Here is a 26,017-nt window from a genome sequence, read left to right as displayed (position 1 = left end):
CTATACTGGTGGACCGGAAGACTTTTTCCCTTCGCGTTTGGTAATTTTTTTTTTTAAGTGTAAGGCAGCAGCCGTGCACCGGCTGTTGCTCTCGTAATGCAGCCTGAGTCCTTTTTTTTTTGCATTATGAATTTGCTCGGACCAATCGATGTCATTTTTATGTGCTGAACATTTTACTCCCACAAACTGAAGGTTTCGGGTTTAAGCCCTCCCGCACGGCTACTTTCTGGATTTCTTCTCTGTTCCCCCAAGTTCAACTCCTTAACTGCCCCTTGTTTAGAGCCAATTAGTGTGCCTCCTGCAATTGAAATTCTTAAACGTTATGTTTGTTTACATTTTTTTAACAGTCTTCTTTGTATTGTCCCTAAAAAGCCCCTCTGAGGTAGGGGTAAAGTAATGTTATCATTTTCTTCTTTTATCTATTTTGTTTATTAGGCCATAATTGTACATCCTTCCATTGGTTTAGCATTCATCTTTAAAACTGACCACAGAAACTGTAAAACTCAGGCACTGAAAACGGAGGTTCGTGCTTGACTTAATGATAATTTACCCTTTGAAGACTGCAGTTTAGGCACTTGTCAGGTACCTCCGTCTTTCAAAGACATCGCGTGAAAAATACATGTTAAAAGCACGCAGACTGATAATTTTGCTTCCTTTACATCAAAAGCCAGGGCATATCTCAGTCTCCCTTGTGAAACCCGTCGCCTGACCTTTCTTAACGCACTGATTTACCGACAAATTCTCCTTTCGATATTTCCAGTCGGTTTTCTTCTTTGATGTAATTGACATAGCAGCACCTAAATAAAATCGGTGCCTTTGAGTCCCTGCGCGGTATTTCTTCAAAATACTTTGTGACCCTGTTGCGTCGTGTTGCCCAATGGTTTCGAGTCACTGACGATTCCGGCGGTTTAAGTGCAGCCTGGAACTGGTAAATAAAATAGAAATTCGCAAATTAGGTGACCTAGACTGACCAAGACTTTCTCACTGAAATACTGATTTTTCTTCGGGGTTCCGGTTACGGATCTAGTGACCCATCTTATCAGAGAGCATCCCCCAGCGGTTTACGGATTATGAAGAGCACCAGGAGTATTGCCTGGCTTCTCTTAGTCGTAGTTTATCCTCCTGCATTTCCTGATGTGGGTTCGCCGGTTTCCATTAAAGCTGGGAGGAGAGAGGCCTGTAAGAGTCTAATGCCATCCTAGCCAAGCTTAGGTCCAGGACTTTTAACCCAACCAAGCCTCACTTATAGGCCACCTTCCTAATTAAGAGATTGCTTCTCTCTTGCATACAAGTTACTAAGTGAAAACGAAAAACAAGTTAAGGAACAGAGACAACGAATAAACTGATCGTTAAATTAGCGCAGTTACTTGTGAAACTTTTTTCCAGGTTTAAAAGAAGCTAAGATACAATTAAAGCTTTGGATGTGAGAGCGATCTTGAGTTCGCAACGATCATCACTACATAAACACAAGAAAATACAGTTCATATTTTCTCGCTAAAAGTAGTGAAATACGCCTGAATATTTTTTTGAGGCCTTATTTTCACTACTACTTGGGTAGTGTTCTTTGCTGGGAAGATCACTCTCGTATTTATTTCTTCATACGCAGTTGACCTATATGACTTACAAATATTTGAAGGCATTTTATTGAAACTTTGTTAATTCATACCTCACTTTTTTTGCCTCCTGTCAGTTCGAATTTCCCGCTATAAATCACCTCTGTTATGAGAAGAAGCTTATCGCCTTCTTCAAATCTACTCATTTTGTCGGCATCTAAGGATATTTTCGTCAGAATTTCACGAAGATCTGGATCGTCAATATATTTCTGACTCAGTTTACCCAGCTGTAGAACTCCTTGGTCATAACTTAACCGTATAGTTCCCTCGAGATGTCCTACGAAGCTGGCGTCCAGTTCCTTAGTTCTACAATTTACAGAACAAAAATGAAAATAGCTATGATAATAATAATAATAAAAATAATAATAATAATAATAATAATAATTATTATTATTATTATTATAAAAATGATAATAGATGGTAGAAAGAAGGATAAAAGAATGTTAACAGTAATATTATTAATTATTATGGTGACAATAAGAAGAATAGTCATTATAACCGTAATGGTAACCATAACTATGAAATGATGTATGCAAAACCGGAATTTTAACTATAACGTGATTGGTATCATTTGAGACTTAGTCATGACTACTACAGTGGAAATGCTGAGGAGGCAGTCCTATCTCAATCCTTTTGCCATAAAAAGGCCAAATGTGGATGAAACACAAAGTCGTATTTCTGTTTAGATGCTCTTTTCAGGGAGTTTTCTTTTCTTTTTTACCTTGATTTTTCACGTACACTGACGGTATAAAAAGAACAATTAACTGCATTCTCATACCTGGCTCCTGCGTCAATTTTTTGTTTCGATTGAAACATTTCTTCCTTGACCTTAGATTTGAAGTATTCACGCGACTCAAAAGCCTCCTCTTCACTGTCAGAAAACTTTTCTAGTCCTTCCTGGACTATGATTTTCGATTTTTTAAAACGTCGCTTCCACAGTGGAGGATCCTTTTTTATCACCAGTGCCAGGGGTTGTACTTTCTCAATTTCGCCAGGAACGGCAGTGTAATATCCATGGCCAAAATTCTCATGCGCAAACCTTCGTAATAGCTCGTCAACCATCTGAAAAGAAATCGGGATGAATGACAATCTTGTGTATCTATAGGACAGTTAACGAAAACATCATATTACCAACGCTACCGGGTCCTCTCTTTTTCTAAAAGCGGAAATTTAATTACTGCTATACCAACCGCCCTTCATGGTGGGGGAAGAGGTTCGAGAAAACTGACGTTGAAGAAACCATACTTCTAGCACAATAAAATCCCTTGTCATAGAAAGCGAGGACAAGATCGGCATCAAAACTGTACTAGATATTCAAAAATAAGTATAACCTAATCGTACATAGGGCCGTACAGGACAGTTAAAGACTGTCAGGTAAGTTGGAGTTCCATACGTACGATTGGTAGCATTCTAAAACGATCCACTCCATCAGGAGCTTGAAAAAGGTCCCTTATGCGTAATCAACAGCATCTTGCGATGCTTAACACAAACGAAACAGCAAGGATGGCGTTACAACCGCTCTTGTAGTGAATGATAGGTAAACCAGCGGCAAATGAATGGGAACGCCAGCAATTAACTCATTTGCTGGTACAAATTCATACTCAAGATAAGATCAGGGCCAGCCGGGTTGTTCAAAGGTGGATCAAGACAACCCAGGTTTAGTGTGGAAATTGATTTCACATCTGAAAACGTTTAAAGAAAATTCAGTTTAATTCCGTATGTCTAGAATTTGATGATTGAATGCTCTAGAAAGAATTGGGAAAATTATTCCAAAGCGGCTTATGAACAGAGAACTATAGGAACCTGGATTAAAATTTATCCCTGCTGGTTAGCGCTAGTCGGCCTTCGAACAACTGGGTCCCAAGCGACAACTGACGTAACACACAGTTCATACAAATCTCGGCTTGGGTCGAAACTTTCGCATTTATCCATTCTTTAAACATTACATGTCCTGAACTAGCATTCCCATCATTGGAAGATCGCCGAGGTTTTTTTAATATTTTTTTCTTGTTCGCAGCGCGCACTTGGGGGAGGGTGACGATACTACTTTGACAAAATATGATATAATAGAAACGCATGTCAAGAATCGTGAAACATGCACTCATTGTATTTAAACAATAAAAAATTCACAGTGTGAAACATTTAGTGGTGACTGAATTTCCAGAAATATTTCCTAGGACCCAAAATTTAGCAGATTTTTTAGTACAAAAAATGAAATAGCGCTGATTAGTTCATTTGTTTCGAACCTTAAGACGATATGAACCACAGATCGTATGATCTCCGACAATGAACTGAGTCGTGGTGAGATCGGCATTCATCATTTATATTGTCTTTTTGGGGGAGTGGTGATATGCGAATGAATGATATTATGATACAGAATGAGGAAAAGAATGTCCACAGGCTGTCTGCAATGAAAATTCTGTCATGGGTTTGAACTCGGTTATTTGATAGCCATGGTTTGGTGAAAATATAAATAAACAAAAAATATATGCAAATACCTACCGTTGAATTGGGCCGCCCGTCTCTACTCTTAACTTATAGTTTCCTAATCACTTGGCCAAATTCAAGTAAATCACCGTCGAGTCAACTCAGTCTTCCGTCTGCAGTTTGCATTTACCCAAATAAATCTTAGTAAGGTCACAAACGAAGTAAAATTACCATACATGAGACAATGTGAGTTTTTTCGGTTTCTTCCAGTGACGTGCAGCTAGCTTGCAATGATGCTAATATCAAGTTGATTATGGTGTACAAAAATAAGGCTTTCGTCAACACTATGCTTTCAATTTCGGATCAAATTCGATCATCTAGCTCATAGATAAAGGGGAAATCTTTTGCTAATTCAAATTGCTGAGAAGTATTGACTAATAATTTTAATCAACATCTATCGGAATAGGGTACTCAGGGACATCATCATCAAAAAAAGTAGTTCCTGCCCTTGGGTGTCTCTGTGTTTAGACCATCTTGATGGGAAGCAAATGTGTTTTTAACGGGGTGATGATGTGATGAAGTGTAAAGAGGTTGTTCAGCGATACCAAGGTAAAAGGTTCGCAAGGTTTCAATGTGATATGTCACTATTACGTCACTAGAAATCGTTTATTGATTCTATAAGACTCACATCTCTCACTCAGAATAAAAACCTTATCTGTAAATGGTTCGATCATTTTTTAAGCCATCAGTTCAGTTTGAAAAGGCTAAAAAAAAATTATTTAGAGCAGACTCGTACGTTTCGGCCAAGTTCCCATTAAACGTGTGTGAAGGACCTAAAGATATTCCACCAGTGATGAAAATGACAACACGAGGATTGTTTTCATGAGAATACAAAACACTTACGAATTTTCTTACGTTTTAGATCAGCGATCAAGCTCGATCAGATCGATTAGGCAAAAATGACGAAATGCTGTGTGAAGATATCTTCGTACCATGAGACATTAAATTTTTGCGGATTTTTGTGGTTTGTTTTTCATCCAAAATAAGTTACCGAAAATTACAATTATCCATTTTCTGTGTAGTAGAACTTCAGAAGACAAGGCTTGGCTACGTGTTGCCTAATCATTTGATTTTGGGATCTAAATTACGTAATTAATGAAAACTCCAACAACCAACGTGTATTGTTCTCTTGCTTTGGAAAAATGCTAAATACCAGCTGACAGCTAAAAAATTACCAACTCATGACTGTCCCAGAAATCTTGCGAACATGTTTGCGGATTATTTCGACAGTAAGGTCTAGCGTATTCGTGCTAGTTTTCCAACTACTACCGCTGACCCATGAATGCTGATCAAAGATTTCATGGACCTGAACTTTGTAAATTTTCTCCAATATCATCCACTGAACTAAGCTCACTTATAAAGTTTATGGCGAAAAAGTCGTGCTCCTTGGACCCCATCCCTAGATCTCTGATGACGGATTGTTTTTCTGTCCTCTTGCCTGTCTTTGTTAGTAGGATCAATCTCTCTTTTAAGGACGGCTTAGTACCTGCCCTTTTTAAGATGGCGGTTTTAGATCCTTTTATCAAAAAAGACTCTTTGGATCATGAAATTTATCAGAACTACAGACCTATTTCAAATCTGCGCTTTGTGTCCAAGGCAACTGAGAAAGTAGTAGCTTTGCACCTCACTGACCTTCTGGACGATAATAACTTGCTTGAATCTTTTCAATCAGCATACAAGAAGGGACACAGTACTGAAACAGCTATTACACGAATTAATGATGATCTGCTTAGGGCGATTGATGAGAATGCTTGTGTCATTCTTGTTCTTGTTCCCGGTTGGCTCAATGGATAGAGCGCTGGACTGTTGTGTGGAAGGTCGAGGGTTCGAGCCCCGGCCGGACCAACACTCAGGGTCTTAAAATAATTGAGAAGAATTTGCTGCCTTTCTATAACATCATGAAATGGTTAGATATTCTAGTCGTCTCGGATATGGACGAATAAATGGAGGTCCGTCTCCTGCAGGGTTGGGGTAGGAGACGTCAATTTCCCACACACGAGATTACTGTGTGATGGATGTCCTCCCCTGGGGTGGGATGGGTGGGTTTATTGGGCCCGCAGTATTTGGCGCAAGCTGTTGCGGTGTCCCTGCCGGTTGGCGAAGCTAAATAAATCTAAAATCTAAATCTTTCAGCGGCTTTTGACACCGTCGACCATCAAATATTACTCACACGACTTAAGTGTCGCTACGGGTGCGCTCTTATCTCTCAAATCGGTTCCAATATGTCAGAGTGGAGAATGATTGTTCATCTAAGCACAAGCTTTCCTGTGGTGTTCCACAGGGCTCTGTGTTAGGACCGATTTTGTACTTTATGTAGACGGCCCCGATTGCAGATGTCATCAAACGTCACGGTATGAGGTATCATTTCTATGCTGATGACACGCAGATATACACGACATTCAACCCTTCAGATACTTTACAGTCCAAATCACTAATTGAAGAATGGATTCAAGATGTCCAACTATTGATGGTTGCGAACAAACTTAAGCTCAACGGAGATAAGAAAGAGCTCCTTGTCCTGACTGCTCGCCATCGTCCTCAACCTCTACTAGATTCGATCAAGATCGGAGCTGACATTATTAAAGCTAGTAAATCTGCCAAGAATATTGGTGTTTGGCTTGACAGTACGCTTTCTATGGATGAACAAATAAATAAAATCTGTAAAACTGCCTTTTTCCACCTTCGTAACATAGCTAAAATTAAAAAGTTCCTTTCGCACCGTCAGTGTGAAATACTTATTCATACCTTTATTTCGTCGAAATTGGACTATTGTGACGTTCTCCTATCTGGCCTACAGCAGTCACAAATTAATAGACTACAAAATGTACAAAATTCAGCTGCCCGCCTGCTTACAGCCAACATCAGATATGATCACGTTACGCTTGTACTTAGAAGCCTACATTGGCTGCCTGTGTCCGTCCGTATTGACTTTAAGATACTTCTACTCGTTTTTAAAGTATTAAATGATCTGAGTCCTCTGTATCTTAGTGAACCGTTAAGACCGTACATTCCTAATAGAAACCTATGATCTTCTAAGAAAAAACTCAGTTAATGGTACCTAAATGCAATCTTAAAACATTCGGATACAGAACGTTCTCTCATAGAGCTCCTACTTTGTGGAACGCCCTGCCGGATGATATTAGGCAAGTGGACCTTTTATTAACATTTAAGTCTAAACTTAAAACCCATTTATTTAGGAAGTTATAGCTTTTGTTTTTACCGATTTTTCACTAGTTTTTTAATTCACTTTAATTCTTAATTGATTATATTTTTCTATCACTATCATGTAAAGCGCCGCTGGATCTTTGAGAAGCTTTGCGCTATGTAAGCTATGTATTATTATTATTATTATTAAGTTACCTGGGGCAGTAGTATTGATAAGAATACAGAGGAATGTAATAAATTACATGAGCAGAATGTGTTGAACTCTACCAATAACCATATTACGTTAATGGTTTTCTGCTGCAGCAGAAAATCTTACAGTCAAAGCGTAGTTCACTGTTGAAATGTCGCTCATATCGTACCGCAAGACTTTGAAACTGCGAGGCACAAACAAGTCGAAATCTACAGTATAGAACCCGTTGCCAAAATTCTCTTGCTTTTAAACCAAGAGAGAGTCATTTTTCTAGTTGTAAACCAGGTACGTTTACCGCGATATCTTGTCTCATTCACGAACGGAATACTCAACAGAGATGTTAATAAAACTGAATTAAAACATTTTGCCAAATCACAAAGCCAAGAAAACAGATGGTTTTTCTGAGGTTTCTTAGTGCTTCACGCATATGCTGGATTACTGAAGGTGACACCTTTCATACAATTCTCTCCTGGATCAGCATTCCTTTGGTTATGCTTCGCTTTGGTGAAGTAAATGATCGCAATGATCGCTGTGAAAATAACCGCTCCAACGATAGGAACAACGATGACATACCATGGTGTACCATTATCTGCAGAGGAAAACAGCAGTTTCATTACAGGAAAGCTTAAGAGTAAGCTAACTTGAACTTATATGTCAAACGATGCTAACCACAAAATGACAAAATTCCCGCGTTATCATATGTCTCTCAACTGAAAAAAAGGATTACTTGCTTTAAAAAAAAAAAAAAAAACACAAGTCTAAATCATTAGTCGCAAATATGCACAATAGTTAAATTTCAGGGATGATATTGAGAAACAGAACAATTGAGATACAGAACGATGGAGATGCAAAACTATTTCAAGGCCATCGCAGCCAAATCCCATTTCACTGGCCGTTGATAACACCACGAATACTACTTGAGCCAATCAATGTGAGCTTGAGTGCGCTGAAGGTACTGAATGCCGTTTTTTACAAAGACCAAGCAATTTTTTATATTCCAGGGTCGAGTAAGTTACCAAAATGTAAGAGAATATCTTTCGAAAATAGATAGAAAGGAAATTTTAGAAATAGGGAGAACAAACATATATTATAAAAGGTAACCTATGTTCGTAACGAACTACTGTCGTAGATGGATAGGACGGAAATTTAAAATAAGAGAGGAAAAACGTGAAAAATGAGAAATCCTGACCTGTCTCGTAGCATCTCGGCTTAGAGCCATTCAACTCCCCGTGTAAACAAGATAGAACAGACGAGCCTTTTAATGAGAAGCCTGGGTTACAATCAAATTGGTAGACTACTTCCCCGTCTTGCATGTAATTTTTCCGCACGGTACCGTCTCCAAATGAGTCTGTTATCGAGGTACAATCTGCAGCCACATTTTCAAACATTTGTAAACTATCGTAGCTCATACAAGATGTAAGACCGTGAATTGAAGCATAACTGCATATGCAATATTCTATGCTCAAGCATACAATTGCATGAAAAGGAGGCAATAAATTTTTGAAAGAGCAAAGGCAGATATCGATAAAAATGATATTAAGTAAGAACATTCCGAATGTTAGAATTCAATTGTTTGAGGTTTAGACAATGTGCCGTGTTGTTCACTCTCTTTGTTTGATGTAGCATTTACTATCATTGGTCATGACTGTACATCTCTTACCAGGTAGACAGCTCGGAGTTGAACCATTCCATTGTGCCCGCACACAAGATATGACAGACGAGCCGTTCAGGAAGAAACCAGAGTTACAATGGAATCGGTAGATGATTTCGCCATTATTAGTTTCATTTCTTTGTAAGGTGCCATTTCTGATTGTGTTCTCTAATGGAATGCAACCTGCACAGAAACAATGAGTATATATGTTATCAAAATTGGCTAAACCGAAATCTTTCAAATAACGAAAAAAATCCATCAAATCAACCAAATGGGTGAGCAACTGGGAATGATGACGAGGCCTAAGGCTTCAAAAAAGCATGGCATTTGGCAGAGTGAAGAAAGGAATGGTAAGGTTGTTGTTTCCCCCCCCCCTCCCCTCTTAAGAAAGTGTCATATATAAATTACACTGCTTCATCCCCATACGAGTTCATTGTTCACACCAGCCACTCACCTGGTGTCTCAGTTTCATCGATAACTGCAGCAAATAATTCCACAGCCTGTTTGGTCGCCACCCCAATGCTGACTCTTCCAGTGGTGTGAATATCAAAAAGACATTGCATGTTATCACCACACACTTCCCGAGCCTGCTGGCCCAATGTTGCGTTCTCAAACATCAAGTCACCTTGATCCAAAAATAACGGCACGAATTCCATATTGATATAAGACGAATGGTTCTTTCCCACTTCGTAATAGAAAAGAGATTCATTTGGGGTTGTCATCCCTAGGACAAAAACAATATGTAATGTCTTGAACGTCCTCAGCGAACCACTAAGGGCCATGTCACATTCCACTAGATGCCAGCACATGCTCTTTTCGAACAGACTATGTTATAAAAATGAATAAAAATAAGTAGATAGATGCTTCTTCATTTTATTAACTGTACAGGTCGGACGATATTACGGTATGAGTGATTCCTCTGACGTTCCTCGACCACGAGATGCAGCTGATGGTGTCACCTAGACAATTGCTGTGCTTACTGCATATTGAGGCGTACGTCGTCTGTGACCTATTGCTGAACAGACAAGTGAAAACGTGAAATACTATTGTTCTTTTTTTTTTATATAATCAAGAAGCATAATTTTGTTTATGGTGACGTCTGCTCTCCTATGAATCATTCGTAAAATAGAAATGGGAATGATTCCGTATACTGCATAAACTTACACAGCTGTCCAAACTCATGATGAATTCTTGACTGGGAAGAGTTATAGCTTAAGGTGGTTCCATTAGGTAACAAATAGTCGTTCTGTTGATCACCGTCCCAGAATCCTAGAAGACCACTTGTATTTCCTAAATAGGGAAAAAGAAAAGGTTACAGACAATGGATGCTTGATAAAAAAGTAATGGTCAGAAAGCAGCTCAGTTTTCCTAACAATACATGTAAATATTGTATACATTAATACTGAAATTAAGGTAAACCAATTTCCCCCAAAACGCCTTTCTTAGACATTTTTCCGTGACAATATCATCCCTTTGCAATAAATGTCTCAACAGAACCACGCAGTCTTCGAACAACTTAACAGAACGGTCCCTAATGAGAAATCGGTAATAATCAAACCAAAAAAAACGGTGTAAAAATACCCTTAAACAGTGGTGGTACCAGAAGCATAAACTGTAAAAGATCCTCCACTCTCTCGATTGTGACGGATATTCCAGAGTGAAATATGGTGGAATATTTAGATGTGTTGTTGTACTTTATTATTGTGACACCATGAAAGTCCAACATAAACTGTTCATCGAACTCCACCAAATCCCTATTAACCAAAATTTCCATCTCTTGGCGGCCATTGATGTGGACCTACAAAAGCAATAATGAGTAATAATGAATCCTCAAGGCAATCATAAGGTACGCTGCCTTCTGAAAAATCGTTGAAATCAGCCTATTTTTACTTTACCAGCACACGACCCTTATCTAGCACGTTGTATGCTTAGCTATTTGATGTTTCATCTCATTACTTTTTCCATTCTATCAACATGTGCTATTTTAGTCAATCAAACTAAACTTATTAAATATTTGTCTCAAGTGAAAAGAAAAAAAACCACTATTAAATGTCCACAGCTATGCAAATTTGAAATTCTTCAGTAACAGATTGGCCTGTAAACCTCGCCTGTAGGTAAATGATCCCATCGCAGCAACCTGTCCAACAACGAGATGTATATTTTCTTATTACTTGAAGTTTCACTGTAAGCGTCTAAACTCCGACAGCATGAACTACCTGTACAACATCCGAGGCATTTTCCTTCATCGCAAACGCTTTAAAGACTGTAGCACGAGTGCGGTTACCATCGTCTTTGATTAAAGGTTGCATTCGTCCCTGAAGCTCGAAGTCAGTAGGAGCTATCTGGAGGACATGATACTCGCCATAACCATTGAAAGAGTATGTAACACCGTCGAGCGTAATCATGTGGGGATCTCCGTTCCCAGTAGCTTTGTAAGAAATAGCAATAAAAAGTAAACAAACAAAACAAACAAACATATAAACATACGACCATCTATAAAAGTGAATCACTATATAGTTAATCTATTTCCCATGTTCTGAAGATTTTATGAAGCTGTTGTGTTGAAGCATAAAACATTTAAAAATCTCCAAAGAAATAGAGAATAACACTTGTACGCGCCTAGGTGTGGAATCTCTTTGAGTGTTTAACTTGATAGTTCACCAGTGACATATCAAGTTGGACACGATAAGGGAAACTCCATATCTACAAGCAATCATGTATTGTTTATAATTTAGACAAACTGGCCCTTCACTGAAAAAAGAAGTCTATTATAGTTTAATAAAAAAAAAGGATCCACGATTCCCGAAAAAAAGTCGAAAAGTGCGGTGGCGGTAAGGCTCGATATGAAAAATGAGTTGAATCACTATAAAACAAACAATGGTGAAAAGAAATTTTTGATGTTTTAGCAGCCATAATCCGAGAAAACCTTGGGTTGAGATTGCCCTACATTTTATTATGACAAGATGAGTGGCGCGAAAGGCGAGTGACGTGTCAGCAGTTGATTGGCGATATCAATCACACGTGAATAACTATCGCATTTTTTTTTCACATGTGTTGTTACGGCTTTTCTCAGGGTTGGAAATCCTTGTATAACACCGAGGTTTATATGATAAAGATCTTTCTCTGATTATCTTTCATCTCCCAGAGGTACGTCATAAAGATTTGAACTAAAGATTATGAAGCAGAAAGCTGCATCTGCTACATTAATAGAGACATGTAGATAGGCGAATAGACTTAAAGAACTCTGGCAGTATATGTCAGTTTAGAAATAATTTTTTTAAATCTTTTAATCTATGGCTTACTCTTGTACTTTTTAATATCTGTAATTTGTGTACTTACTTTTAACAATTTAATGTTATTTTGGATAAGGACCTCTCTGTAGATCACCTACGGGTGAGAGAGCTTCCTGTTTAAATATTATTATTATTATTATTATTATTATTATTATTATTATCATTATTATTATTATTATTATTATAAAGAGACGAGTTATCGAATAATTGTCGAAACTATATCCGCCCTGCCGATTGAATTAAGATGTAAAAACCAAGCGTCGATCTAATCACTCTGAATGAATCTTGTAGATTCAAGAACTTGAAGAGCCACTTTATATTTATTGTGTCTCCCTTGACGAGCACTAAATACCCAAGAGTACATTTATTTGAAACTTTTACCTTTATTTTATTTACCTGGTCTTGGTGGTTCGTAGCGAGAACCGTCATCTGAAGGCCTTTTATCAAAGTAACGTTCACAATTGTCAGAGAGCAGGCAGCAATCCACATAAGGAACAAGGTCTTGAAAGAAATGTGACAAGCCTGGCACTCCAGCCTCGATATGAAACCGATCCATGGATCCTCCATTAGGCTGACCAGCCATCAAGTTTCCAGGTTCAGTGTAACAACACTGCTGTCCAGCACCTTGAGCGCTGGAAAGTGAATTTATTGAAAACAAACTAAGGTGGCGAAGCAAATGCATAGCTTGAATGATGTTTTTGTATTACACGATATTAATGATTGATTAATTACTAATTCTCATCAATTACAATTTAATTCTTTTTCTAAAGGGTTTGATGATACGAATGTCCACTTACCTTGCGATGTTTGTCCTGAAGCAGTGATTGGCACCAAAATGATAAACAACGCAATGATTCTCTGTTCTTGGATTGCAATATTCGTCCGTCGTGAATCGACCGCGGTCCGCCATTGCTTGAAGAAACGTTTGAGGGCAAGGCAGTAGGGAAGCATCATCTGCCATGGCACAGAATAACCCAAAAAAAAGAAAAAAGGATGTTTATCTGTTACAAAGGAACTTGAACGTTTATCATCGCCTTTCTTGTGTTGATGGTTGTTAATAATCAAAAAATTGTAACTATTTAGCCATTTAATGATTAACTCGTTGCCCCGGTGATTTTGACGAATTTACCGCTTTGTTGTTTCGCGGGCGCACTTTTGACACGTATGAGACGAAGGAAGAAAAAGATTGTTTGAGACTTCGTAGTTCATTCCAACGTGAGATTAAAAGGTAAAATCAATTGCTGTGTGACGACTCCTTTGGATATTGACCATTCTATCGATTGGGAACAATGGTAAATAAGAGTAGTGTTCCATGTCTATAAGTTGCTCTTTGTGCTTAGGGTTAAGTGTGCAATCACGTCTATTCTCCTATAAAATATCTGGGTCACCCAATATCGCTCGTTTATTATCTAGGGCACCGATTCTGTCGATTCTCTCCCCCCTCCCCCCTCTTTTACCTGTAAATATTTTTGGATTCGGCTGTTTTTTATACCAGAACATGCATCTTTGCTCGGCCAGCCCGTAGTTTAACCAGTAAAACAGATCGCTCCAGATCCACTCGGATGGAGAATTGTTAGAATTGCCGGAAATCTTTTTCACTTGCACTAGTGTAACAAAGTGACCATCCCCAACTGCGACTCTGAGGATTTGTGAGAACGAAACGTTACGATAAAATCATTCATAAGCCTTACGTTGAAGTCAATACCGCCTGTGTATGGGGTCTACTATTTCAACTGTGCTCAAGTGCAGCGCTCACTGGGGCTCATGCCTTTTCGAGGTCAACCCTTCTATCTGCTCTGCTGGTTAAAAAAATATAATTCTGACAAAAATATAAAAACAAACAATTCAAACGCAACAAATGTTATCCTATCAAGGTTAGGAATCTTGGTGCAGTCTGTGGAGTTTTTTTTTTTCGTTTGGATGATGTTGAGTATATGATATAAAATATTGTTATTATGATTAAACATTATCATTTATTATTTTCATCATTATCATTATTATTTGATCTAACCGCCACTCGCACGCTTCTTTTCTGCTTACCCCTGTCCCTCGCCTTTTGGCACAGTGAATTGACTTTCTCCGATATTTTTCTGTTTTGCTTTTAACGAGAACGTGCTATGAAAGTAAACATCATCATCCTTCATGGAGAAACGAGCCAGAAGTATAGCCACGGTGAGGGTGTCATCTCCGAGGAGACCTGGATCCCATGAGATCTTAACAGGAGAGTTTTCAACCCATGTCTCCGGAATCAGGCGAACAACGCGAGGTGTGAGCCTATTGATGTTCACTGCGGGAAAAATAAACTTTACAAATAGTAATAGTTTGATTCGTAATCGAACGTTTTTCAGAGGTTGTTTGAAACTGATTGGTCGCATTTTCTCAAGTTTGTACTTTACCGAAGAAGTAAAATACGTGTAATTGTAATGTCACAGAAAGTAATGAAATTCAACCTAACCTGATGTTAATATCCCTTTAAAATCGAAACTTTTTCCACCATTAACAGACATTGTGATCTGCAACCTGCCAGTTACATCTAGCATAGGCACGGTGCAAGATGCCTGTATGCTGTTTATGTAGCTTCCATTGACCAGTTTTCCTCCTGGGAATTCACAAACGATCAGATCCGATGGTTCATAGCAAGGTCCAGCGATGAAGATTTTATCACCTCCCAGCATCATTACAGAGAGAGGTGACACGACAAGAGATCCTATGAGAAATTCGATTTAAGCCACCTACCATGAATAGTATCACTAGAAATACTTACATAGAAATGCTCATAATATGGTGTACTTGATTTAATTCTGAACCCATGAGGAGTAATTCTTCGCCCCCCTCAAGGACGACATGGCGATTTCTTAGTTTTGAAGTAATGGGTGAGGATAGCTTAAGGTAGATTAAGAACTAGGGAAACCTGACTCAGGTCACCCAGTAATAGATCGCATCAGCGGGGTTTCTGTTACCTCGCGTGTTGCAGCCACCTGCCTCGATCTTAGCACTGTCAATACGGAATATCCATCGTCCAGGCTTTTTCACATTAGACTTGGAACCAATATGGATAACTTGGGCTGTGGAAGACCCCGGTATGTTAAAATGCCTTATGCCATCACCAGCATTAAAGCCTGCCTGATAAAAGGATAGAAATAAAGTGGCCAACTTTAAAGCTTACGGAAAATTATACTAAAATACATATTACAAAACTTTATACAAAAAAAAAAAAAAAAAAAACCGTCGCTATTTACGATAGGGATGGACACTCCCTCTTGAGCAAGAAAATAACTTTATGGCCAATTCTGGATTTCGCTTCCAGTGATCTCAGTGGAGGTGTTTCTAATTATGGAAAAAAATTGTGAGCTTTCTGTTGTTGCTCTTTGCCTTTCTAGTTTAAAAATAGATAGGAACAGATAGTACAAAAAAAAAAAAAAAGAAACTCTTTGAAGCTAATTTTGATAGACAGGCATAGAATTAGTTTCAAAACTATAACAAAAGTCTTTCTTTCCTTCCTTACGCCCCGACTACTTATTTTATGTCCCTCTTTTACTTTCGTCAACAAATTGCCAAAATTATCTCGAGAACGAAATACTGCCCTCTGTGTAAAACTGGTAAAAGCGAGATTATTCGTATTAAAGGTCTACGGATGAAAAGCCCTAACCAGTCTTCTCCTCGCTGTTGAATCAGATTGCTCTATGGTTAAAAAGAAATATAGAGGGTTTGCAGTATACATTTAAGTCTGAAACCTTTTCCCTTTGCGGGAAAAGGAATTCTAGTTCTACTAATTCTAGAGTAATATTTCGGTTATGTACTAGTTCCATATACCTGCGCTGGTCTTCCTCCACGCCCAGTTTCGTTTCCGCCACTGGCTTTACCCGTGGTCCAAGTGATTTTGTTGTAGTTCAAAATTACAAAGGAATGTTTACCATTAGTTATTAGAACAGCCTGGAAAGTGTTTCTCTGAAAAGTAGGTAACAAACTATAATCAAAATACTCGAAGCGCTACGCAGCACCGTAGAACTGTACCCAGCAAAACGTTGACACTCAAACATAGTTTGCATCTGGGATTTTTGACAGAGATAGGGGAAGGATCACAGTTACGAATTTCCGCACACTTGACGTCATTGCCTTTTGCAACTGCTTTTCGTTGTGGGTCAGCGGGCTTATTTTCATGCGTTGAGGAGGACCAGAAGAATGGGAGGATCTAGGACTGGAAATATAAATACCTTGAACATTCTTCGGATAATTTTATTCGAAAGATAAATCACTGTTCTGGATGGCATTTTCTTCAGGAAATAGGGATATCTACCCTTTGAACTAGGGCAATTTGGGCCATACTGATCAAAAAGATAATTTATCTTGTGTTCATTATTTAAAGCAAGAGAAGTCTAAGGCATTTTCTTTTATTTATGTTTTCCTTACTTTATTTCTGTTATCCCCGTCTGCACCATAGAAAGCCACCTCGTACCACGTTGCAATTAATAACCACGAAGCCCGAAATTTTCTGTGATCCACATAGGCGCTTCTGATGTCATTAGTAGCTTGTTGAAGCTGATTAGGATCTGTGGTCTCTCGGTAGAATACTTCTCCTCCATTTCTTGTATCAACATCAGCCCAAAATGGTGCCACAAGTCGACGATCATCTCCCAGAGGAAATGGGACCGGTGTGTATTGTGAAACTTGGACCAGAAAAGAAATTACGCCATTGGTGTTGACCTAGGGTCACCAATTTTCGGTCAGCGGTGCTAAAAATTAAACAGTTAACCTTCCTCTAACTTAAATAATCGATAAAATGGAAGACGGAAAACTGAAGGAACTACATATTCCCTGATATCATAGTTGCGTTCGACAGAGGAGAACACATAACAATTATGTGACTTTCGAAATCCGTTTAAAGCCTTCATATTTGCATTGCATATACTCATAGTAGAGGTAAGAACCGTTTTACTTCCACGCGCGACGAAGAACTAAGAAAACAGACAAGTTAAAACAATGGAGCTTGTGATAAAATTGCAGTGACAAAAAACCAAAAAGCTTCGCAGGTTTATACTCCGACGTAAACCCTAAAGAACTTGAAGAAAAATTTATAATGTTGAACAGGCCGCGTTTTCAAGTGCAAAAACGGGTTAAAGCTAAAACTTCGAGTTGTTTTAGTGACCCAAATGTTCACCTTTGGATAGAAGTTGATTAAAAGCATTCGAGTACAAAGTCCTAAAATAAATAAGATAAGATTAGAGTAGGCTCAAAATAGATCTCATTCTTAATGGATTTTTTATTCCGGTGTACAGGGATTCACTTCATTGCTATTTTCCATCCTTTGATGTCACCCCACTGACACAAGGGATTGCCTGTGCTAAGATATGGGAAACCTTACAGTTATACATGTATCGTACTCTTGTTTATGAATATCAAAACATATGCAAAATAAGACCAAGCAGTTCACGGTCGGTTTACCTCCTATATAATCAAATATTCACCAGAAGCCGTAACCCCTCCACTTCCTGTGAGTTAATTTAGAAAGTGACAATTCGTCAATCGAAAGTGAAAATTAAATTCCCGCATACAGGGCTGCTGCGGACAATATGATGGCTTGACCTCTCTTGCCTCTATTGATTCATTTTTTTGTTCACCATGTCTGGCATAAAAGATTTATTATGAATAAATAGATGGCACCGAACTACGAACGGTTAGAACCGGAAACTGAATTCAAATTTCTTTTTCTTTGAAACGATATCTGTTTGCTTGTTCTTGTCTGTTCCTGTTTTTCTTTTTCTGCTTCAAGGTTTTCCTTGTTTTTCCAATTGATCGAGATGAAACTACAAAGTTAACTTGAGGCTTTTAACTGATTGAAACGTATTCATGCAGATGGCAGAAGCCACAAAAGGGAAGTCATTCCAGTTCGCCTTCGGATTGCCGCACAGGCTCAACATGAGTTTTTCCGTGAGCTTATCCATCAGTTGGCGTGATCAGTGACAAAAATGTTATACTTACAAATAAAGAATTGTGATTCCAGTCGAAGAAAGGAAATGGAATCGATATCGGTATCGTTCCAGAGCTCCCATCGTCATTTGTAGGAACCAGCTGATCGCTCTCATCCTGACCAAAGGGATAAAAATTCGGAAGCACAAGGGCGTCAATGATGAAAAAATGACCGAAAACAAACAGCAAAATTAGTCCAAACTTCATCCTCCACATATCTGCTGCGGAGACTAAAAGATGCTGTAATCTAAGTGTTATGAATAAGTCAGTTTGACGACACGATTTATATTTAGACGTGATCTTCTTTGGCCAGAAAAGGTGCTGATTGGTTGTTAATTACTACAAAGAAAGTATTGAGGCTCAAAGCCCTCCTACTCAATCGCTTCCAGTTGTTTTAAAACAAATAGGAATTCGTTAGATAACCGCATGGGTTTTTAAGGTAATCCAACCGTTCGTAAATTGTCTTCGAATTAAGGCGCCAAATGGTCGACCACGGTTCTGTCAAGCCATGTTAACTAGCTTCCTGAATTATTATTCGACCATGATAATGTTTTTTAGAAAATTTATTGGTATTTCGTGCTTTGTTGTATGCGGGGGAATCCCCTCGATATGCTCCTGAAGCATTAGTTGACCCTTCTCATTAAATACGATCTGCTCAGGATCCCAGCAGATCAAAGAAGAAATAAATCTCTTTGATTACCAAACTGATGATTTTAACTCATTACAATTTTTCGGGCGCAAATTCCACACACTGTTCGGAGTTGAATAGCAAGCCCTCGTTACGAGCCCCTCAATACGAGCGTTTCTTCACCCACGAATAAGTTTTGGGCCTTGAGTAACACTAGGTGAAGAGAGGTTTGCAGGGAGTCACGCCCGTGGGAATTTCACATGGCGTGAAAAGACAAAAGAAATTTAGCAAAAGAAAGCCGTCAAGAAGAATTTGAAGAATTTCTCGACGGCTCTCACGCTAGTCAAAGTTGGGAGCTGGGGCTGAACGTTGTTATATTTTGAGACGCCTGAAAACGTACCTGTAATGTTTTCACATCTACAGGCGTTTGAGATATTTTTGTTTCATTAAATCAACGCAGACGTCACCAGCAAACGTATGTTACAATCGTTTATTGTAATGTGGTATGTCAAGTTAGTTTGCACATGCTGTGTGACCGTTTTATTCCGCGACTACTCAAGGCAAATTTAGCATAAGAAAAGATAACTAAACAGGTTTACAACGCGAAAACGCAGCTATCTTTCATTTATAATAGTTCATTATTAGTCATACCACTCAGCAAAAGAAAAAAAAATTGATAACACTTAATTTTAGTCACGCGCGTTATCATCGTGGGGATTGAGCCAAGCGCTTGAGTGTCTATGTACAAAATTCGCGCAACATGCCCTGACATCCGTTCCATGTTTTAGGATTTGGGGCCATTTTCTGCTGCTCCATGTTTTAGGAGTTGGGATCATTTTCCGCCAATCTACCGTTCCACCGTTCCACCTCTCCTGCTATAAGGGTCGTATTCTTTTTCCTCGCCTTTCTTCCCAATACGCAGGCGTGGCCGGGCTAGTTTCCGGGTGACGACGAAGGACAGCGTGTTTGCGTTGAAGGTTTGAATGTTTGAATTGAAGGATTACGTGTTGGAAATGACGAGTATCATGTTCGCATTGAATAATTGAATGTTTGGAAAAGGAGTTCGAATATTTGAAGTGATGAATAGGGTTACGAAATTAAACAACTGGATGTCTCCATAGTCGAACAGTAGATCTAACCTAAGAGATTAAGCGTTGGAATGGAAGAATTGCCGGTTTAAATTTGAAGAGTAGAGTGTTTGAATTGCAGAACGATTGTTTCAAAATGAAGGATTGCGTGTTTCTGTCGACAAAAAGCCTGTTTGAACGGGCGAATAGTGTATTTGAATTGACGACTGGAGTAGAAGGTTTGCGGTAAAGAATTTCATATTGGAATAGAAAGATAGCATTTTTACTTGCGGAACTGACTATTTTGAATTGCGAGATTGAAAATTTAAAATGCTCAATAGCATGTTTGAATTAGACGACTGAATGTTTGGGTTGTAGAAAAACATTTTTCAAACGAAGGATTGCACGTTTGAATAGAAACACAGCATGATTGAATCGAAGAAATATTTCTTTGAATTGAAACAGTGGATGTTTCAGTAAACAAACAGCGTATCTGAATTGTCAAACAAGAAGTTTGAATAGGAAAATAGCAAGTCTGACACGAGGATTTGAATTTTGACACTAAAAACGCGCCATAATGGGGGCCTCCACCGATGTATCGGTCGATATATCGACCGATATATCGGTCGATACATCGGTCGCTGCTCGGCCGAGTATCGGTCGATACTCGATGGATCGATACTCGATCGAGTACAGGTCGATATATCGGTTGAGTATCGACCGATGTATCGACCGGTACTCCTATCGGTCGATATACTTGGCGGTTCACCGATCCCTGACCGATGCTTGACCGACACTTCACCGATACTTGACCAACACTTCACCGATACTTGACCGACACTTCACCGATACTTCACCGATATTTCACCAATGCTTCACCGATACTTTACATCAGTCGATACTCTACCGACACGCGACCGATAGGTAAATGCTCTAGTATCGGTCGATATATCTATCGATAGTTTGGTCGATACTACGGTCGATAGTATTTAGTATCGGTCGACAGTATCTGGTATGGGTCGATATGTCGGTCGATAGTATCGGTAGATAGTATCTAGTATCGGTCAATATATCGGTAGATAGTATCTAGTATCGGTCGATATATCGGTAGATAGTATCTAGTATCGGTCAATATATCGGTAGATAGTATCTAGTATCGGTCGATATATCGGTAGATAGTATCTAGTATCGGTCGATATATCGGTAGATAGTATCTAGTATCGGTCAATATATCGGTAGATAGTTTCTAGTATCGGTCGATATATCGGTAGATAGTATCTTGTATCGGTCGATATATCGGTAGATAGTATCTAGTATCGGTCGATATATCGGTAGATAGTATCTAGTATCGGTCGATATATCGGTAGATAGTATCTAGTATCGGTCGATATATCGGTAGATAGTATCTAGTATCGGTCAATATATCGGTAGATAGTATCTAGTATCGGTCGATATATCGGTAGATAGTATCTAGTATCGGTCGATATATCGGTAGATAGTATCTAGTATCGGTCGATATATCGGTAGATAGTATCTAGTATCGGTCGATACATCGGCCGATACATCAAACAATATATCGACCGATATTTCGGTCAGCAGACAGATGTTTCGGTGGATATGTATAGGTTCATACAATTCAGCGAATACACACCAACACCATCGACCGATATTTCGATTGGCAGGCAGATGTTTCGGTGGATATGTATAGGTTCATACTATTCGGCGAGTACACGCCAACACCATACAAGGTTGACAGTATATCTCTAAATCTGCCAACATGCCGATATAGTAGTGCACATCAGAGATACCTCACCGAGTATCGGTTGTTTATGGGGAAGGAAAACGCGAGAAACCCCAATAGCCCACAGCAATTGATTTACGCTATTGTGGATGGATCCCGCTTTTAATTTTTTTTTTTGTGTGGAAAATTAACAAAATAAAATATAAAAAACAATCCCTCATTTTCGTTTATTTTTGACTCTTTAGCAAACTTAATTAACAATGGACAATTAACAAAATGAAAAAGAAAAAACAAAATCTGACTTTGTTTTATTTTTTACTCTTCAGCAAACTTAATTAACACACAAACAATGAGTTAATGTACTATCAATCTTAGTGCATACTTATTGCTTATAATTTTTCGTAGCAATCTGATGGTCATCATGGTTAGGAAAGGCATAATTAAACAATAAGATTATGCTGATTTTGTTGTACGTTTTGCTGTTGTTTTGACCCATGGCACCCTCTCAACGCAATAAAAGAAATAGAAAGGATAAATTCATTTTTACTAGACAATAATGTATGACAATTGCAACTGATTCGGGCAAGTGAATCAGTGATCTGGTGAATTACTTCATAACCTAGAACTGCTCTTTGAAAACTGAACATCCTGTTTCTTGAAAGTTACAATAACAATAACAATAACATTTATTATTTGTATTGCGCCTTTTCTATAAAATATTCGAAAGTTGAAAGGTGCCTGGTCCTTTAATTTGAAATTTAGAACTGGGCCATAAATCCTATTACTTTTTTAGCTGGAAATTTAGATATACGAAAAAAGAAGTTTTTTACTTATTGTCCATCTGATCACGTTGGTTTGTAACGACTCCAAGGAAATGAGCGGCTCATTTCCTTGAACTTGTTACAAATCAACTTGATCAGATGGACAACTGAATAATGACACTTTTCAGTTGGGCTACATATGAACAGAAATTAACGGTGCTAGGTCATGCTAAGAAGTTGTTTTCCAATGTAAACAATATTTGAAATTTGCCAGAAACCGATTATGCCACTGGATGGGACAGTTAATTTGTTAGTAAATAGGATCTAAGAAAAGATAAGGAAAAAAAATTTTTTCCAAGGAAAGATTTACGTATTTCCCGTCTAAACATAGGTTAATGTTAAGCTGACGTCTAGGGTAAGAGACAAACAACAGGCATGACCACGTGACAATTTTGAGAGGATTAGGTTTCACGATGATGGAAAACGTGACTGGGATTTTTTGTTGTGATGCATCAGTCGTGTGCTATCATATTATTTTCTTTTCAACTTTTAACATTTGCCTCGTGTTAACTATTTACGGAAAATATTGGGAAAAAATGTCAGCAAAAGTTCTTTTTAAACTAACATCGTAACGCAAATTATCACAATAGTGGACATATGTACGCGAAGCAGCTAAGCAGCCTTTTTTCGTTTGACGTAAACATCCAACTCAGCCAGTCTAACATTAACGAAACCAAAAGTAAATGTTACAGCTTATTTGATCTAAACTGATAGGTGGTAAAGAACGCAAGAAACTACCGGTTTTAAGCTCATCTCAACTAGTCATTTGTATTGTAAAAATCCTCTTCGTGGTAGAAAGGCAGTAGTTTGCCTTCTCCTTTTATCTTCAGTAGCTTGAGCCCGATACTCTTTCAATGCTAATTACCGACAACTCTTTTCAATGCATTTAACCGACGCTTTGCCACTTTTTCCCGATTCCTGCTGTACAACTGTTTTGTACTTGTCGAGGTCAATTATCTTTAACTCAGATATTCCTATGTAGTCTCTTAAAGTGTTCCTAGGCACACCATATTCCCTCATTGCCTTGGCAAGGGAGCACTTCTTCTTTGCCAAGAAGTCCAGGACACCCTCATACCTTTCGTGGACACCACTAAGGTTGAGACCTGTAATTAGTCCTTAGAAACAGAATGACATTAAATTAGTGGTGGTGGCTTGCTACAGTCTTGAGGGGTTACGGACCTAAGAAGCGCCCGACTTTTAAACTCTTTGGTACACTTCAAATACGATATTCTACGGCCAAAACCTCACGGATATGCGACATTTGCGACAATACAGAGGTTAATAAATAGCCAAACTAAACTGCTGAGTGTTTAAGGGGACTGGGCCCTGACAGTCCCAACGGTTTCAACAGCTTTTAACTCAAAATCTGCAGTATGACCCAACTTTTGTTCCGATTGAACATCTGTTGGAAAATTTTTTTCTTTTTCAAAAATACCCGCCGTCTTACATTCTTTTAAAAATATTTGGCCGTGGATGTGTTTCTCCCCTATAAATTACATGGGATTTTGAAACCGCTGACGGGAGCAAGATGCATGCCCTTTATTTGAGCGCAATACTCTTACGTGAAGCCATGCCAATTTTCGCGCGATGAAAAGCGGAAAAATTAACACTCTTTTGCCTGTTGTTTATCTTTCCGCACGTACACTTTAACGATACCTTGCCTCCTTGCTTTTAGTGCTTTTAGTGCACCGATAAAGTGTCGATATCGGCAGGTATTTAATATGCGTAAAAAAATTAAGGTTTGAACCCTATCAGAAACTAGCCCATTTTTTCACCATTTCAGACAACTGTCCCGCGCTTGTCACGCACTATCGTAAACTGCCGCTTATAAGCTTTGTAAAGGGTTTTTGATGGGCTTATAAATGGGAGGGGGAGGGGCGTATATAATAAAAAAAAGTTTCGAATTGAGCTACGGCAGTGTTGCTCAAAATGTGTTTTTATTTTCTAGTTTTAATTAAGGACGTTCGCCCAAAATGTTCCCACGTTCGGATTGTTTTAAAACTTGTCATGCAGTAAGGTAAAGATCAATTCAACTTTTGGCGAGAAGGAAAAACAAGGAGTGTCATCTTGCTCGTTTCCGAGAAAAGACGCATTGAAGCCCATGCGTTGTTAGAAGCTTTCGTTATTTTGAGACGATGTTAGCTTACAACTATCAGCAATTAAAAAACTACAGTAGTGGAATTTAGATCAGGTTAACGTTCTCAGTTCAACAGAACTAAGTCTATTAACTAAACTTTTGCAGCTGATGTCGTTCCTTCGAGGTAAAATACTCCTGGAAAAAGAATACATAATAGCCTTGCCCGTCCACAATCGGAGAAAACGTAGGTCGCACGAGAGTAGAAAAGGGGAAATATTTGTAACTTCTCACGTACAGATTTCTACGGTTTTTGTTTTGTTTTTACTTTGGGTTTTTTTTTTATACTGGAAAACATCAAGATAAGATAAGAAAATATGAAGTTACCGACCATTTAAGAGAGTGACCTGTAGGTGACGTTAATGCAAGCGGTAACAAGCCCTATGCTCCGTAGTATTTCTTTCTTAGCGCGCGCGCTTGATGTATGGTGTGGTGAGAAGTTGTGACATGAATTACGTGCTCAGTGAGGATGCGCGGAAACAATGGGCGCGAACTTCCTTAACATAATTAAAACTAGGAACAGTAATGACCTTATTTTAGAAAAAGTTAACTTAGAATGCTCTAAGCGTGCTATTTTTTATTTTTTACAAAGGTTCATTTATTTTTTAGAATTCCTTTTACTACAGAACAGAGCACAGTCAAGGATTTTCTATTTGTTTTATAATAAAGGATCTGTTAAATTCCTCACACATTACTTGCAATTTCCAAACAAACTTTATTTTCAAAGCGAACAACAGTGTCGTCAGCATGCTCTATACTCTGACAGAGCACGCTTACATTAAGCCAATCAGAATCCTTGTTAGAGTGGGCAACCTAACTTGATTGGATGAACAAGACCAAAGCTGCCAAAACGTCAAACCATCAAAAGCCATCACGAAGAATCGCAAATCTTGCTTAATAATTCGAATGCATAAAAGTGTATTTTTTGCGTACAAAAACCAGTATCTGTAGTAACATGATTAATGAAATCCGGCCGAATTTTGGCCCATGAAAACCTGGACGTTATCAACGTGACAATTTGAAAACAACTGCTTAAAGCTTGTGGTTGGAACTTAACAAACTGCTGCGCTCTGTTGTTCTGTGTATAAACAACAGTCGAATTTACAGCAGCGTGAGGATTTACTGAACTGGTGGTTACATCAGAGGAACTTGGCTGCGATGGTCTTCCATTCTATGCACCAGAGAGGATATCTGAACAAGCCCTTAGATGTTCACTGGATGGACGAGTGTTGTAATACCTCAGGCTAGCTTCACTGCGAT

The 26,017-nt window shown here is 38.6% G+C and overlaps 2 protein-coding genes across 4 annotated transcripts; both read right to left on the bottom strand.

Moving 5' to 3' along the window:
- Positions 1 to 405: 405 nt before the first annotated feature.
- LOC111324340 (uncharacterized) lies at positions 406 to 4,281 on the bottom strand. 2 transcript variants are annotated; one of them, XM_022927884.2, is made up of 4 exons: positions 4,116 to 4,278; positions 2,392 to 2,675; positions 1,667 to 1,919; positions 406 to 925 (listed from the first exon to the last, which is right to left on the bottom strand). In XM_022927884.2, the coding sequence occupies exons 2-4, from the start codon at positions 2,673 to 2,675 to the stop codon at positions 716 to 718; spliced, it is 747 nt and encodes a 248-aa protein (XP_022783619.2). In that variant the 5' UTR covers positions 4,116 to 4,278; the 3' UTR covers positions 406 to 715. The 2 variants fall into 2 exon arrangements, with proteins under 2 accessions (XP_022783619.2, XP_088596210.1); XM_088740084.1 differs by lacking the exon at positions 406 to 925 and adding an exon at positions 932 to 1,295 and having other exon boundaries at positions 4,116 to 4,281.
- Positions 4,282 to 6,821: 2,540 nt separating this feature from the next.
- LOC111324324 (sushi domain-containing protein 2) lies at positions 6,822 to 18,795 on the bottom strand. Of its 2 annotated transcripts, XM_022927860.2 has the most exons (16): positions 18,379 to 18,759; positions 16,810 to 17,103; positions 16,213 to 16,347; positions 15,360 to 15,522; positions 14,855 to 15,106; positions 14,440 to 14,686; positions 13,857 to 14,038; positions 13,197 to 13,353; positions 12,796 to 13,031; positions 11,323 to 11,534; positions 10,688 to 10,904; positions 10,271 to 10,396; positions 9,561 to 9,830; positions 9,116 to 9,289; positions 8,645 to 8,821; positions 6,822 to 8,044 (listed from the first exon to the last, which is right to left on the bottom strand). In XM_022927860.2, exons 1-16 carry the CDS (start codon positions 18,580 to 18,582, stop codon positions 7,875 to 7,877), a joined length of 3,216 nt encoding a protein of 1,071 aa, XP_022783595.2. In that variant the 5' UTR covers positions 18,583 to 18,759; the 3' UTR covers positions 6,822 to 7,874. The 2 variants fall into 2 exon arrangements, with proteins under 2 accessions (XP_022783595.2, XP_088596004.1); XM_088739878.1 differs by lacking the exon at positions 8,645 to 8,821 and having other exon boundaries at positions 18,379 to 18,795.
- Between the last annotated feature and the right edge of the window lie 7,222 nt (positions 18,796 to 26,017).

This window comes from Stylophora pistillata, chromosome 1 (assembly GCF_964205215.1).
Source record: "Stylophora pistillata chromosome 1, jaStyPist1.2, whole genome shotgun sequence".
Classification (NCBI taxonomy): domain Eukaryota; kingdom Metazoa; phylum Cnidaria; class Anthozoa; order Scleractinia; family Pocilloporidae; genus Stylophora; species Stylophora pistillata.
The sequence above is the reverse complement of the archived record's forward strand: the minus strand, read 5'-3'. Positions and strand labels throughout refer to the sequence as shown.